Source organism: Phaethon lepturus, unplaced genomic scaffold (genome assembly GCF_000687285.1).
Source record: "Phaethon lepturus isolate BGI_N335 unplaced genomic scaffold, ASM68728v1 scaffold21184, whole genome shotgun sequence".
NCBI lineage: Eukaryota > Metazoa > Chordata > Aves > Phaethontiformes > Phaethontidae > Phaethon > Phaethon lepturus.
This window is the reverse complement of record NW_010537477.1, coordinates 40,060-55,857: the sequence shown is the minus strand read 5'-3', so window position 1 is coordinate 55,857 and position 15,798 is coordinate 40,060. Positions and strand designations below refer to the sequence as shown.

The 15,798-nt window shown below is 38.5% G+C and overlaps 1 protein-coding gene across 1 annotated transcript in view; it reads right to left on the bottom strand.

Moving 5' to 3' along the window:
• The window catches only part of TOX (thymocyte selection-associated high mobility group box), a 106,736-nt gene that overhangs the window by 81,509 nt on the left and 9,429 nt on the right, over positions 1-15,798 (bottom strand). The window contains exon 2 of the mRNA XM_010286502.1: positions 7,664-7,906. Coding sequence (XP_010284804.1) covers positions 7,664-7,906 — 243 coding nt within the window. The remainder of the gene's footprint in view (positions 1-7,663; positions 7,907-15,798) is intronic.

Sequence of the window (15,798 nt, the reverse complement as noted above, 5' to 3'; positions counted from 1 at the left end):
CGTCCACATAAGACATCTTTCTACTCCCTGAACAAGATGGGATGAGATGATGAATGCAAATGATGAGTACAAATCCACGAAGGGTGTGCAGTCTTCTTAACTGCTTTCAAGTTTCAAAGAATGCAAATGCATGCATTTAAATAATGAAAGAGGCGGAAGGAGAGGCTACTCCACCTGATGCACAAAACTCTCCCTTTCATCTGCACTGTGGGCTTCTCCTTCCTTTTTGTCTTCACAAAAGCATCTTCACAGGTTGTGCGTAAGACATTTCCTATCTATTCTATCTGTAGGCCTCAAGATCACTAAGATTTTTTTTGCCAAAGACTAAGTCTTCAGAAACATTTCATTATCTTGCTGTTCTCGACAACTACATGCAATGTTAAAAGCAGCATATTGAAGTCAGCAGTCTCTGCTGCTGAAACCCCTGAATTTCTGACATTTTCTGAGAGTTATGTTTTCTCTATTTGCATACTCTATTATCTGTTTTGTTTGACACTTGCAGCTATGATGCTGCTTATGCATTAATCACTCCTGTGAGTACTTCACATGTGCGGTGTTGTATAATCTACCACCCACAACTGGCGGCTTTCTCTCCGCACCACATTCATCATGTCTTAGCCTGTGCCTATCTGGTTAAAGTCTAAGAAACAATAATTAATACTGCTACACATTTTTTTTTCCTTACTTTTTAATGTAGTAAATAAATCCCTATCAGACAAGGGGTAAATTCCACGAAAAAAGTTCAGCAAAGCATTTTCTACAGAAAGCTGTTTTCAAAAATAAAATATGCCACCTTGTTATTTCTTCTTGAAATTATGCTGAAGTTGTTTTCCTACTGAATTTGTGAAATATGTGAGCCACATGGAGTCTCAACAACCACACTCAAATAAGCAGAATGCTGTATTTCCCAATTGACAGTAAATCAACAGCTTCATTGTCAATTTTAAAAATGAGAGCTGGAGTTATTCTAAAAAGGGTTCTGGTCATTTGTGTACAAATATTTTCCTACAGGAATGAGAAAATATTTACTTGCTCTATCTTTAAGGTAAGTTCCTAGTACTTACAGACAGAAAGTGTAGCTTTACCAGATACTTCAAGACCAGAAAAAAAAAGATACGTTCATGAAAAACACTAGCCACAAATATTTTCACAGCAGTTCTAGTCCTAGTTGACCTCAAGAAGGTGGGGTCCATCAATAGCCTGCACCCACAGGGTGCCTTCTTTCACTCTGCTGATTTTCCCTTGAAAGGGAAATACTGTAGACGTGCTAACAGCTGAGGTGCTACCAGCAATGTTCCCTCTACATTAGTCCCTCTATTCATGGATTAATGTTTACTGCTGAGAGCCCCTGAGGGACAATGTGATCCATGGGAAGGTTCTGCTCCCCCGGCTGTAGTTGGGTGGTCATTAGACCAGTGCCAGATAGAGCACACTGTTTTCAGAGATGCCCCATCTTGATTTCAATCCTCAGGTACAGAGGACAAACCACCTGCCATAGTACATTATCTAAATGGTAAATCTCTATCGCTTTTAAAAATGCAAGCTTTGTTTCCAGCTGTAATCTCTAGATATTGGATGTTTTAATGCTTTTTTTTGTAGCACGGTGAAGAGCCTTCTACTAGCAGATATGCAATATGCAGGTAGTTATAAAACCTTGATCAAGTTACATCTTAATCAGCTTCTCTACATATCCTTTCTGTTGTCTTTGTGATGACAAAAGAGAAGACATCAGAAGTAAGGAAAGATAAACATGAGGTCCCAGAGCCCTTGATGGAATTAATCATTATAATTCTACTGAAGACAATAAAGTTATGCCAACTGACATCAGCTGATGATTTGGCTGCGTATCCCTATGGTTAGGCTGTTTGACAAAACACACACTAACTATTGTAACCTTTTGTCACACAAGGCTTATTTCAGTTAGAAACTCCAGCTTGTAAAATATGGCATTTAAAAAAAAAAAAAAAAAGACAAGAAATATATCCTGCAAGAATACGAAGTTGCTTAATAAGAGAAAAAAATAAATACTTTAACACAAGATGTTCCATGACCTTAGCTTTACGATTTGGTGGTTCTGATGGCAATAACTCACTGCAATAAAATTTGGGGTAGCAGCAGGTCTGTGTAGTAGAACAGTAAATTTTGATGTAAACTGAAGACCAGAGCCTGGTAATGAGACACAAATGTGAAGTATTCACCAGAGACTAAAAGTATCTTCTACCACTGGCATGCAATACAAACTAGAAAAAAGTATCCAAGCATGATTCAAATCTCAACACTTAGGCTAGAAGGGGCAAATCTTTTAGTTTGTTATGAAAGTTATTCATCTTGTTCATCAGAAGTAAAAATTTTCTCTTTGACTCAGTAGTTTGCACTAACACTTAAAGGTGCCAAAAAAATTCAACCATATAGGTCAGGCGCAAGATGAGTCATGAATACGTAATTTAACCAAGTATGTAAGAAACTGTTAAAAAAATTCCCTTAAATACAACCCAGCTACAACAACAACAATCTCTTGTATTGGATTTATCAGCAACTGTACCATGAATAAGAAATACTAGCTTCATTCTACCTGAGATGAAAAATAAAAAAAAAAAAAAGTAGCTGTCCACTTTCTTCCCTGTTATACAAGGCCACATTTTGTTTAAGATACTACTCTCTGATGGGCTGCATATCTAAAAAATACAATTCATGAAAAATTATAACGTAATCATTTGGGCTTTGATGAATTGGGGCATAATGCTAAATAATTATTCATTGCTTTTATTCTTCTGTCAAAATGTGCACAAAAAAAAGCTTTTTATTGCTTTTTTTTATATAAGGATGTGGGCCTTTGTGACATGCATTTTATTTTAAACTAATGCTTCTATTATTCCACATTTGAATAATTATAGCTGACATCATCTACTCTTCGGTGTCCTAGAAGATCTTTAGCTCCAGTCCACTGTTAAATATTTTATGCACTACATGAAATAAAATACCTCAAGATTTGGAAAATATTTATTTTAAAAACAGCAATGAAATTGTCTGTAATCACATTTTCTGCTCTGCTTTGAAAGCAGCATTATTCAATATGCCAGTGGTCTTTTCCATAAGAGCAACATATTAGAAATTCATGCTGCTCTAATATATCTGAATTCATTGATGTACTGCACTCCCTATAGACCTAAAGAAACATTTTTGCTTCAGTTTCATATGTCCTGCACATTACCTACTGATGTGGTGGTTGTCAAAACAGTTGTACAGTAGCCTTTGAATTCAAAGTGTGCCTTGACTGTATACTAAAAATGACAATAAACCTAAGTATACATATTATGTTGGCTTTTGTTACCAGCACAAGTAGAACATTTGGGAAATAAATCCCCTGATTTTATTGTCTTTTAATATCTTTTCCACATTAAACTTCAAACCCAGGAATTTGAAGCATTTCAAGGAACTAAAATCTCTTTTATTTCTTTCTTGTAAATTTTCTATAATATAACATCATAAGCCACATTTTCAAAAAGATCAGCACTAGATTATATAAATGAAAGCATTCCAAAAATAGGGTTTTTTTCCTCTATGTAAAAGCAGCATTGTGATTTTAAACCCTGGTTTCCTGGGGAAAAAGGCAAACATCTATAGGATATACTAAAGAAGCTGAAATGTCTCTAATTTTGTTGATAAAATGAACACATAGTAAACCTCATTTTATAGAACACATCCAAAAGCATTTTTACATATAAACACACATTCTCATAGGGATGGTATATACATGCATTTGTTTGCAAACGTTAGAAGGGTGTATCTTGCAGTCCTTGGAATATTTCAGGAAAATTCATTCAAACAGAGAAGTGCTGGCAGGTCAAGCCCCAACCAGAACTGAACCAAATCTACACAGGGCTACTTTCAACTGTGGTAAATCAGGAAGGGATCCCTATTCCACTACATAAAACCAAACATGCCTACAGGACCATGAGTACATCTTCATTAAACAACTCTGTCTAATTGGATCCACTTAAGAAGCAGGAATAGAAGTCATATCTATTTTGAATTAGGACTTTAGAGAGCTCCCACATGTGGCCGACCATGCTGGGGCTGTACTGTGTGTTCATACCACCATGTATCACATTCTGCATAAATTCTGTAGACTTCTGAACCCCCAATATCCAGATATAATGATAATCTAACGAAATCTGTATGTGAAGGCATGGTATAAATTAGTGTGCATGTGTATGTGTGTGTATGCCTGTACGTCACCCAAGCAGAAAACAGAAATACACAAACATAGAAGCTAATACATGAACTGACAGCAGAATAACGAGAAAGAGAAATTTTAGTGATTTTTTTTTTTTAAGTACTGGGGGTTCAATAGTAAGTCAAATCAATCAAAAAACTTCAAAGGAGGCTAATTCCAAATTTAAGTATCAGACACAGTAAATGGCAATGGGAAATTTTCATCTCCCAGCATTGTAAAATTTTTCAGAAAGAATTCCCACAGTGTAAAAAGTCTGTAAGAAGCTGATCCCTAATAAGAATTCATTGAGCTGGTAGTGGGCTCTTATTGTGTGTGTTTAAGCACTTCCACAGAGGAGAATTCTTACAGAGCTTGGGGCAAATCCTGCAATCCTTAATCAAAGGGATTTCATCTGCAGCTTGGAGGGAGTGCTGCACAGTATGAAACCAGGACTTCTACTAGGGGGGAGCTTTGAAGGCGTTTTAGAAAGGGTACATCCTCAATTTTCAATCTGTCCAAAACCACAGAAATCCTCATCTGGAAACATCTGGTAGTGAAGATGAAAAAAAAAAAGCTATATGCACCATACAAACTATTTTCCTACTTTGTTTCTGAGCTGACTGTGTTTCCTTTCTCTTGTTTGACTAGTATTAATTAATGCTTTGTCTATAAAAACAGCAACTGAAAACCACTCACTAGTTCTAACACAGACAAAAAGGAAGATATCATTGCCAAAATACCAACATGGGTTAAAAACTGGCTGAAAGAAAGTATATTGAAAGTAAAAAAAAATACACCAAATTCAATCAGAGGCACTGCAGCTGAATTTGTCCCAATATAAGTAAAATTTGCTGAAGATGTAATTCATGAGAAATGAATTAGGGATAGAGAACAGCCAACAGATTCATTTCTAAGAATAATTTTCTAAAAATACTCATTAGTGCTCTGAAAAATGAAGCGAGATACATGGTTTCCAAATACACTAAGCAGTAGTTGATATACCAGAAATTATACAGCAGCAAGGGTTTAGATTGGAGAAACTTATACATTATTTTCGATGTGAGGCAATATAAAAGTGATTTAGGCAAGTGCTTGTTAAATGGATCAGAGTTTGATGAGATAGTAAAAAGGAAACTTAGAGATGAGCAATAGCAAGAGAAAAGAGTCATACTGAAGAAAAAATGTAAAAGGTTCTGGATTATAAAGAGCTTCAAAGCTAAGTAAAGAATGCTAACTCTACAAATCCTCTGTCTGTCTTCATCAATAGAAAGCCAAAAGGACAATGGGGCCATTCTATTCACTGAAGAAGTCACTGAATTCAGTGAAGAATTAACTGAAATGATCTTCCTCAAGTTAATTTCTCTCAAGTTATCGAATTCAAATCAGAGGAACTGTATTGCCAAACAGCGTTTGAACTGTACAGAATCATGGGGTTAACATCCTACCAGTTGTACTAACATGAGATGTAGCTTAATCCCCTTGACAGACAAGCCAGTTTGAGTTAAAACTATTGCTAGTTAAGAGGCCCTTTCATGTGCAAAGGGCATGCAAGTTGGGGATAACAGTTGACTTAGCCCATGATGCTTCAAGGATCATGCTTCATTTATTGAATGAATCCTCAGAAATGACTGTTAAAATTTAGTGCGTATTTTCTTGAGGTCTGATTTTTATTTTTTTCTGATCTTCATGAAGTCCCAATAGCAAAATTGCCTAGTTATATTATTCAGCTTTTTTGTATTTGCCCCCAGTGCAATAATTCACTGTGATGATCTACAAACTCTCAAGGTCCTTTGTTCAGAGCCTGTTGCAAGGGATTAATGTGGAACATCAGAGCTTAAAAGAATGCATAGTTTTGAGCCATAGCCATGGCTCAAAAGAGGTCAATTCAATGAAATACTGGAGTATTGACTGGAGTGCCAAGCATTTCTCTTACTTTTTCAAGTCCTTTCATAGCCCTGATTCTCAGAACCCCACACAAGATTTAGTTCATTCTCTTTAATGCACATCATCAGCTTTGTAGAAATGCAAGCAAAATTCAAAACATTTCCATGAAGTATATTTATATTTCTCTATTAAAATCTGCCTCTCCCCCACTTCTCCCATTATTGAACATAACCCTGGGGTCAGATTCTGACCTCAAACACAAAGTGTGCAACATCCTAGTAAATCAATAACAACTAAGCAGCACACAAGAAGCCAAGACTAGCCCCCCTGCAGTACAGCTTGTTGGACATCCTCAGAGGGAATGCAGAGCTCCTCAAAGTCAAGGCAGCTTTATTTTAATTAAGTTGCAATGAAGCCCTGTGCCAAGGAAGATTTTTGTTGTAAACTAACTGTTTTCTGGCCACTACGGCCCCTGGCTCTGGGGCTGTTACTCTGAGGGGCTGATGGGGAGCTGAGTCTAGATCTCTCAGCCCCCAAACTTCCATACGCTGCTTCAGCTTCCAGGCTCCGAGAACTGATTTGTTTTTTTAGGAGCTAGCAAGCTAGAAGCCTAAACTCCCTCAGTCCCTAAGCACAGAGCCTCCCAGCTGGGACATGGGGCCCTAAGCCTCTGATTCTTCAGTGAGAAGCCCAGACCCGTAGATGTCTAGCCTTAACTTTGGCTGTCTGGATCTGCAGTTCCTGGACAGCCCATCTAGCAGAGTGCCTAAAGTCCAGTGAGCACCACACGATGCCAGGTCCCATCATCCCTCATGGGATTTTTGACTCTTTGGCTTAGAATTGTACATCAACATGAAATAATCTTGTCTGGAGCTGCTATGCAAGAAGTATACTAATTATTTGTAGAGCCCACTTGAAAATGTAACATGTAAAGTAGCTCTGCAGTTGTTGCAAGCAATTTAACATTCAAAGAAGTGATTTATAATATCAGGCTTCCCAAGATTACGACCATAATGACTATCTGACAGACTTTATAAGCAAATCGTCCAGTCATTTCAATTGGATTCTGGCTGGCTAAGGACTGGGAACTGTAAAAAGGCTATAAGATTTGGCCTAGAATCAGAAATAACATTTGCTGCTTTCCAAATGTGCGGTAAACAAGAAAGGAGATATTAAATTTTTGTACATCTCTCAGCACATGCAAATGAGAATGGAAAGAGCCTCGTCAGACAAACACAGAACAACGGCCATCTGGATCCAAACCGTGCTCCAGTGGAAGTCAGAGCCTTGAGCCTCCTTTTGGCATTATTTACATCCATGTAAAGTGGGAGTAATTCTACTAAAGGCTGTGGGTAACATCCTGGCTTTACAGAACTCAGCTGTAAAACCCCCAGTGCCTCTGCTGGGGCAAGGATCTGACATAGGGAGTGCGATGTAAAACCCAGAGTCAGGCCAGCTCACTCCATGACTTGAGTTGGCCCTTCACAGTATTTCAAACGGGTCTGTATTTCCACGATTTTGCAATTTAAAGCAGAACAGAAGGGAAAGACTAAAAATTCTTACCACAGAGAGGGAATTGGAAAGCAGTGTCCCGTCTTGGCCAAGCATGTTGGATACTGTAATTTCAGGTAGATCCATGTTTTGTGGGTGGAATGGAAGGAGGCCATTGTGGTTCATGGGATGACACAGAGAGTGGTACCCAGACTCTATTTCATTCAAGTGCACCAGGGAGTGGTCAGGCAATGACGGAGGAGTTATAGGAGGTATGTTAAAATCTTCATTTTCAAGACTTGGGCCAGGAAAAGACTGGGGAAAAAAACACAAATGGAAAATGCTATGAAAACCATATGAATACTGGTCAAGCATAATAATAAAAGTCTCACAAAATAAACAAGAAGAATCCAACTAACGTACTTCTGAGCAGGAGCTTCAATTTAACAAAGAGAATATTTTAAACACCCATATATTATAACAGTGGAGTTTCACCATTATGTATGGAAGAAAAATTGCCTCTAAGGCATAAGAATCTGATACTTTCACAGCTTCCATTAGAAAGAGATTTTTTTTAAAGAAGCTGAATTCAAACAGATTTCAAGGGTCCTGTTAAAATTTTCCAAGAGTGTTCATCTAGCTGAATACCTTTTTCATGGGAATTGTGGAAAAGGGAATGCAATTTATAAAATTAACATTGGTTCAAAATGGTTCATAAGACTATCTGCTACTCAGATCAAGAATTACATAGTGAAGAAGAAAGATATTGCTTTTAGGCTTACAGGAGAACCATGCATTTGTTCTGCTACAAAGAAAAACAAACAAATAAAGAAATAATACATACTTTGTATGAATACAGTTTGTGTTTATAAAAATACATTTATGGAGTCTCAAAAACACTGATTCTTCCTTTCTTAATATAGAAACTCAACGATACATACATTTTGTCAGTCATCTAAATGAGTTACTCCACAAAGCGACTGTTTAGTCTTTTGTTGTCCATTGCCATTAAGTCATCCAACTCAATCTGATCCAAGGAAAAGCTACAGGCAAAGTCAGAGTAATGCACCAGGGTGGATAATTGCTATTATTTATCTACATTCTTTGTACAGCAAGTAGGATCATTTGGGGGATATGGGTGGGTATGCTTATATTTCTTAATGCAAAAGGTAAGCAGAGTTTGATACATGATCCAAATCAAGAGTTAAAGGGATCAGTTGCAGTGGTTCAGCCTGAAAGCCTGCTCTACTTTTCTGAGAATAGCCACAGTTCTCGTCTCCTTTGCAAGAGATCAGTCTTTGCACATCCTACACCCAGTCATGAGGTTTATAGCACAGAAACTACTTCCACCCTTCCTGGCCCTCTGCAGCAATGCAGGCCTGCTCTGAGTGCTGCTTTTGTTAATTCTGGAAATGCAAGGATTTAAATACATTCTGCTCCTGCAAAGTATCTTCAAGAAAGAAAAATGAGGGCACAATTTCAAAGACCAGCTATTAGAAGAAAATGTTTTCCCCAACACAAGTTTGCAAATGGAGGACAGTACGGTGTATGAATTCATGCAGAAGGACAAGGGAAGAATCAATGCCCAATAATAAACAAAGTTATTTCATTAGTCATCATAGTAATACTGTCCTCCTAATGCCTGAGGTTGCTGTCCTCTGTACGAGCATGGATATAAAAACTTAAATCAGACCAATAACAGTTACATGTTTTCAATGAGCTGCTGAAAGCAGAACCTACTCTAGTGCACAATGCCATGGTTTTGGTTGATTTGCTTGTTGCCCTGCAAGGTTTACACCTCTGTTATCAATTGTCTTAGCATGAAATAGAACAGGAAGGCTCAACTGCAAAGGCCAAAGTAAAATCCCAAAGAATGAAAACAACAGAAGAGAGAGAGGAAAAGGTTTGGCAGTGGTATCTTCATTCTCATGTGTGAAGACTTTGATTCTGCCCATGCTTTCCAGCTGTGTTCTCACCTCTGGCACAGGGGTTTGCTCTTCCCTTGCCCTCTCATTAATGGGAAGTTGGTGTGAGACTACTGCCATTTGCAAGTTATATTTGCCCCATGATGCAGCCATCAGTGGAAACATATCCAAGGGAGGAAATACAGTAAAAATAGACACTAACTAAATGGGGATGAGACTTACACATGGCAAAGAGAACACATCATGTTATTAAACCACAATGTATAAACTGTGCAAAACCACATAAAACTATTACGGACACTGTATACACTAACTAATGCTAATGACTATTATACTAAATAAGGTCTAATATCACAATAACAAAGCAGTGAGGAACAGAAATGAAGGAAGGAACAACACCCATAATGCTCTTCTGGACTAGCACTCTCCCACACAAGTAAACTTAGACTTGGTTACTGTAATCCTAGTGATCTTAGATCCATGTAATCTACAGCTATCAGGAGGGATTCATAAGCTGTGGAAAGAGGACATTTTGTGTTCCACACTGTTGTGGTGGTTTTGGCTGGGATAGAGCTATTTTTCTTCATAGTAGCTAATATAAGGCTGTGTTTTGGATTTCTGCTGGAAACAGTGTTGATATAATATAGACATGTTTTTGTTATCGCTGAGCAGTGCTTACATAGCATCAAGGCCTTTTCTCCTTCTCACACCACCCCACCAGCAAGAAGGCTGGGGGTGCATAGGAAGTCGGGAGGGGACACAGCTGGGACAGCTGATCCCAACTGGCCAAAGTGATATTCCATACCATATGATGTCATGCTCAGCATATAAAGCTGGGGGAAGAAGAAGGAAGGGGGGAGGGCATTTTGAGTGATGGCGTTTATCTTCTCAAGTCTTACCATTACATGTGATGGAGCCCTGCTTTCCTGGAGATGGCTGAACACCTGCCTGCCGATGGAAAGTAATGAATGTCCTCCTTGCTTTGCTTTGCTTGCATGCGCAGCTTTTGTTTTACTTATTAAACTGTCTTTACCTTGTGTCTAACCCACGAATTTTCTCACTTTTACTCTTGTGATTCTCTCCCCCATCCCATCCCACCGGGGGGTGAGTGAGCAAGCAGCTGCGTGGTGCTCAGTTGCCGGCTCAGGTTAAACCATGACAACTGTCTTTTCTACTGTCCCAAAAGACTGATGGTGTCAAAAGAGTTTTCTCTCCCATGATTTTGCAGATATAAAGAAGTGTTAACTCAACATCTGTTTTCTCTTTCTCTCTCACTATCCTACAGTGAAAACACCTTGTGCTGCATCTTTGCTAAACCAAAGATGTCTCAACACCTTCTAGAGGAGGAAGAGAGACCTACCCTCTTACTTTGCTTAAGAAAGACGAAGACAAGAGTGCACAGTATTGTCTCAACCCTTCTTTAACAAGAAGAAGGGACTTCAACTTACATTTCCTACTAATAGCAAATATTCCTAAATGAAATATTATCATAGAAACAGAATCATAGAATAGTTTGGATTGCAAGGGACCTTTAAAGGTCATCTAGTCCAACCTCCCTGCAATGAGCAGGGACATCTTCAACTAGATCAGGTTGCTCAGAGCCCTGTGCAAAGTGACCTTGAGTATTTTCAGCAATGGGGCATCTACCACCTCTCAGGGCAACCTGTGCCAGTGTTTCACCACCCTCATTGTCAAAAATTTCTTCCTTATATCTAGCCTAAATCTACCTTCTTTTAGTTTAAAACCATTACCCCTTGTCCTATTGCAACAGGCCCTGCTAAAATTTTTGTCCCCATCTTTCTTATAAGCCCTGTTTAAGTACTGAAAGTCTGCAATAAGGTCTCCCTGGAGCCTTCTCTTCTCCAGGCTGGGTGTGGAGAAGGCATGGGTATATTAACAGGCTGGGTGTGCCTACACCATTAATATTGGAGGCATTTGGCAAATCTGCTTATTTGTACACCCTTTTTACATGCCATATAGGGATAGTCCAGGTTTTACTTTGGTTAGACTTTGATTTGCTCTGTTTCAAATGTGTCTTTAATTAGTAACACTTCAAAAATGGTGGAAGTAATTGAACTGCCATTAGGACATTAGCTTCACTTATTAAAAAGGCAGTAAAACACTAGTGGCATAAAACTCCATAACCCAAGTTGCGCCATGTGTAACTAATAATAATGTTGTATATATTATATATTATATGGGCTAAGCATTTTAAATAAATGGTTGTTCTCTGATTATTTAAAAAAAAAAGTCACACCATGGTTATTGCTTGTGAACCAGTTAGTGTGTATTTGATCCCATATCACCTACTACATCACTGTCCACTAAACTTAAATAAGCTTCTTGAAGTAGCAGGACTAGTGTAGCAAAAGCAGTAATAACACACCAAAACAATGTATAATTCAAGCACTATTATTTCATATAATTTTTTTTCTTTTTTTTTTAGGACAGAAACTATTTTACTACTTCAGTAAAGCTAGGCAGAATCCAAGCCACATGCTAATGGTATGGACAGATATTTGAAAGCATCTGCAGAGCACCCTATTCACCTGACATTTTCAGCCAATTTGGTATTTCCATACTTAGTATATGTGTGTATTAACACACACAGACATAACTTTTTTATGGAAGTTACTTCAACAGTGACACGACAGTACTCCAGTTTGTCTCCAGGAGCATGATTCAGGTGCTTGTAATGACTTGGCACACTGGCACAGCAGAAACCAGAAGTCCTATATACATATGCAGCAAACCCAACACATTCCAGAAACAAGACTGTTCCAACTGCGCATGGAGGGAAGACGTGAGGAACAGGACATACGCTTAACCTGCCAATAGCAGTTACAAGCTTCAAACACCGACTCCTATTCTACTGCCACCTCTCTCCTTGCCATTGGGAAAGCCTTCCTCAGGAACCATCCGGAGTTCACCTGATGCACTGATCCAGTGCTGGCAACGGGCTCCGCTGGAACATTGTATTGTTACCTTCTTTCCCAAAAAGCCATTTAGGGAACTCCAGCACAAGGCCAGGCCCAAAGTTTTCCCTGCAAGCAAGAACACCCACTCCCAGGCCAGTCATCATCCTGCCCCGACTCCTAGGCTTTGTTAAGAGCATCTCTTCTTCCAACCCAAGCCATTTATCTGGAATTTCTAATGGAAGCAGTTATCTACCATCAAAAACATTAGGGAAGGCTACACTCCCTGTATCCAATTGCAATTCATAAGTACAGCTCATAGGTATTAATAATAAATGGTGGCCTGTAGTTTCAGCTCTGTTAGGTTTTTCTTGGGGGTGGGGAGAAAGGTTAAGGTCTTTCACCCCTCCTCCAAGGTTTTTTTCCTTCATAGTTGGCTTTATATCAACAGGACTTTCTACTCGGAAAGACAGGGAATAGCTCCTTTTCATTCTACTGGTCAGAGAAATACTAGCAAGCTTGCCTTTTCACTTTTGAATCCAAAAAGAGTAGCAGTAAATGCTTTATTTACTTTACCACAGAGCTGCTAGGAACTTTGCCAGTGGTTTCGCTTTCATCTCATGACTGTGGGAGTGGATGAGGTGTTTAGCAGCTCTTCAGTTTAGGAGAACTTCCTGGACCTTTATTACATTCCAGAGAGAAAGGCCTCTGCAAAGTAACACCATTAAACGCACTTGCATAGCACCAAACAGATACAGGCTTTAATTTTACTTTATTATAAAGAGGATTTTCATTACACCTGCATTTATTATAAACAGATTTCAGTATATTTCAGACGGGAGCTCCACAACGGGAACTTCAGAACTGAGCATCCTTAAATTTGGGCTATTTACAGACAAGAAGCTATGAAAAAGGTTTTTGAATCAAGGATGTCTTCCCTAATCTAAAAAACAATATTCTATGTTTCTGGTTAAATATTTGTGACATTTCTACCTCAAATGATGGATGCTTCATAAAGCAAATGATCTTTGAGATGCCCACTCTGAGATCAAAAGACCTCATTATCTATGCCACTTTAGCCTATAATTTTATGAGAAAAACTTGCCAGAATAAAATGATACGAACACTTAACCCTGATTCACTGTCCAGCCCAAGTCCAAGCTTTTGTTCCTGAACAATGACCTCATAGGTCCTCTTCAATTTATCTTTTATGCCACTTAGCCTGGTGAAATCCAGCAACAAGCTATGGAAGGGGAGCAAAACTGAAGGGGGGATGTATATGTCAAAGGTCAGTTCTTTACTTTAGCAACACAAAACTCAAATTAGGGCTAAGCATCCTGCTGTGCTAGTAACACACACACACACAAAAATCTAGAATTTATTTTTGAGGAACTCAGATACTCATTGTTATCAGAAAAATATGGGAAATGCTCGCACAACCTGCTGCATAAGAACTGAGGGAAAGGGAGTAAGGAGAAAGAAGGAAATAAATACTTGCTTAAGTACTCTACCATGATGACTGCGTATTGGCCAGCAAAACTTACATATGTTTCAAAATAATTTTACTAGAACTTTAAAAGTAAACAGAGAAGGGCAACCAAAGGAGATGCCTCAGACTGACCAGAAGAGGCAGCAAGCATTCAAACATCCAATGTAAATCCCTCTGGAAAGAGCAGAACCATTACTACATGACAGCACAGAAGACAATATACATTAAACAACTCTAATTTGTATGCCCAGTGGTTGCGTCAGTCACCATGCATATACTCACCAGAATCTGGTATTAGCAACAGTTCCTTAAAAATTGGAAATTTGCCTATAGATATTTAATTTAAATGAAATGAATGGTACTGCCAACTATATAGAGCGTGTCTTAATTTTTCATTTGCACCAAGGCTTCTGCATCTGAACTGTGGAAAGATGCCAGTTTTTAAAAGATAGATGCTTCAGGCTGTCTCCTCTTCTATTATTGAACACATTGTTACATAACTGAAATACTTATGAATCAAGAGTAATGCAAAAACAATGAGCTCATTAGAAGAGGAAAAACAGCAATGTACCATATGCACATTTGAAAGTTAGGATAATGTATTTGACAGTAGATATTTCCAGGAGTTTTAATAGGATCAACCTTATCGCTAATTTCTAAACGGAGGACCTTCAGAAGCAAGTGTTTTTCAGCTTCTTTTGTCTCTGCATGAACAAGGCTTGATAGCTTGAGACTATAATGCATTACTGTGGAAACCTTCAGTCTGTTACATAAATCATCTTAACACTCAGCAAGAATTGTCCAACAGTGCCATTGATATGTTCAAGTCAATGATCCTGCAAACAATTTTTTTGTGTTTCTTCATATGGTAGACAACAGCCATAAATCATATTCATTTAAAAACACACAATATACTAATTTATCAAGCAACAGCTATCAAAAATATATTACAGGGGAAGGTATAACTTTTTTCTGTTGTGTTAATCAATTTCTCTAATTTACATTAGGTAAAGGGCAAAGCCTCAAGCAAAACATTAATTTTCCAGTACCAGATGAGTTCTATTTTCAAGAAGGAGAATGTGCTGACAATTATATTATTGATTTAAAACAATCACAATTTCAAAGTTAACAGAATTATGTAAAAGAGTAGACTTTTTTTTAAGGTTCCATTTTAGAGAGTCTTTTCGTTAATTACTTTAATTTTATATATATATATACTATAGAGGTTTTCTGGGAAACGTTTTCAATGAAGGTTTTAAATTGAAATACATTTTAAGGATGACAATAAGTAGGTGCACAAATATTATAAAAGATTACAATATCTGGGCTCTGCAAACACTAATACTGTAATCGAAGAATTTAAACTTCCCTTCAGTCGAAGACCCGGTTGTGCACTTTTCCTATTTAGAAAGTTTGAGTAAATTTGTAAGAGAAGTGAAAATCTTTTTTTAGAATTACTGGCCAACCCCCAAAGCAATTCCTTAGGAATACCCAAAAGCCTTAGGCACACACAGGGCATCCTTAGACCTCCAACCTGGAGTCCTGCCCCGCTCCCCTGCACCACCCTCCCACCCTCCTTCGTGTGTCCCCAGTGCGCACCCAAGCATGGTCGTTGTTTGATATCCTTTCCACTGTCATCTCCTGCAAAGAAAGGCACTTGGTCCCCTGCAGTGTGTGACAGTCCCTAATAGTGCAACCTCTGAAGAGCAGCACTGGAGGTGCTTTAGCAGGACCCCTGCATAAAGCGGGCTCCTGCTTCTCCAGTGTTCTGGGGATGCTGAAAGGAAGGGGAGGCTTTCACCGCAATAGGTTTCTATACGCTGCCTCCTAAAGACAAGTAGAGCAGTTCCGTCCCCTCGTAGCTACTGCTTCAGGCTG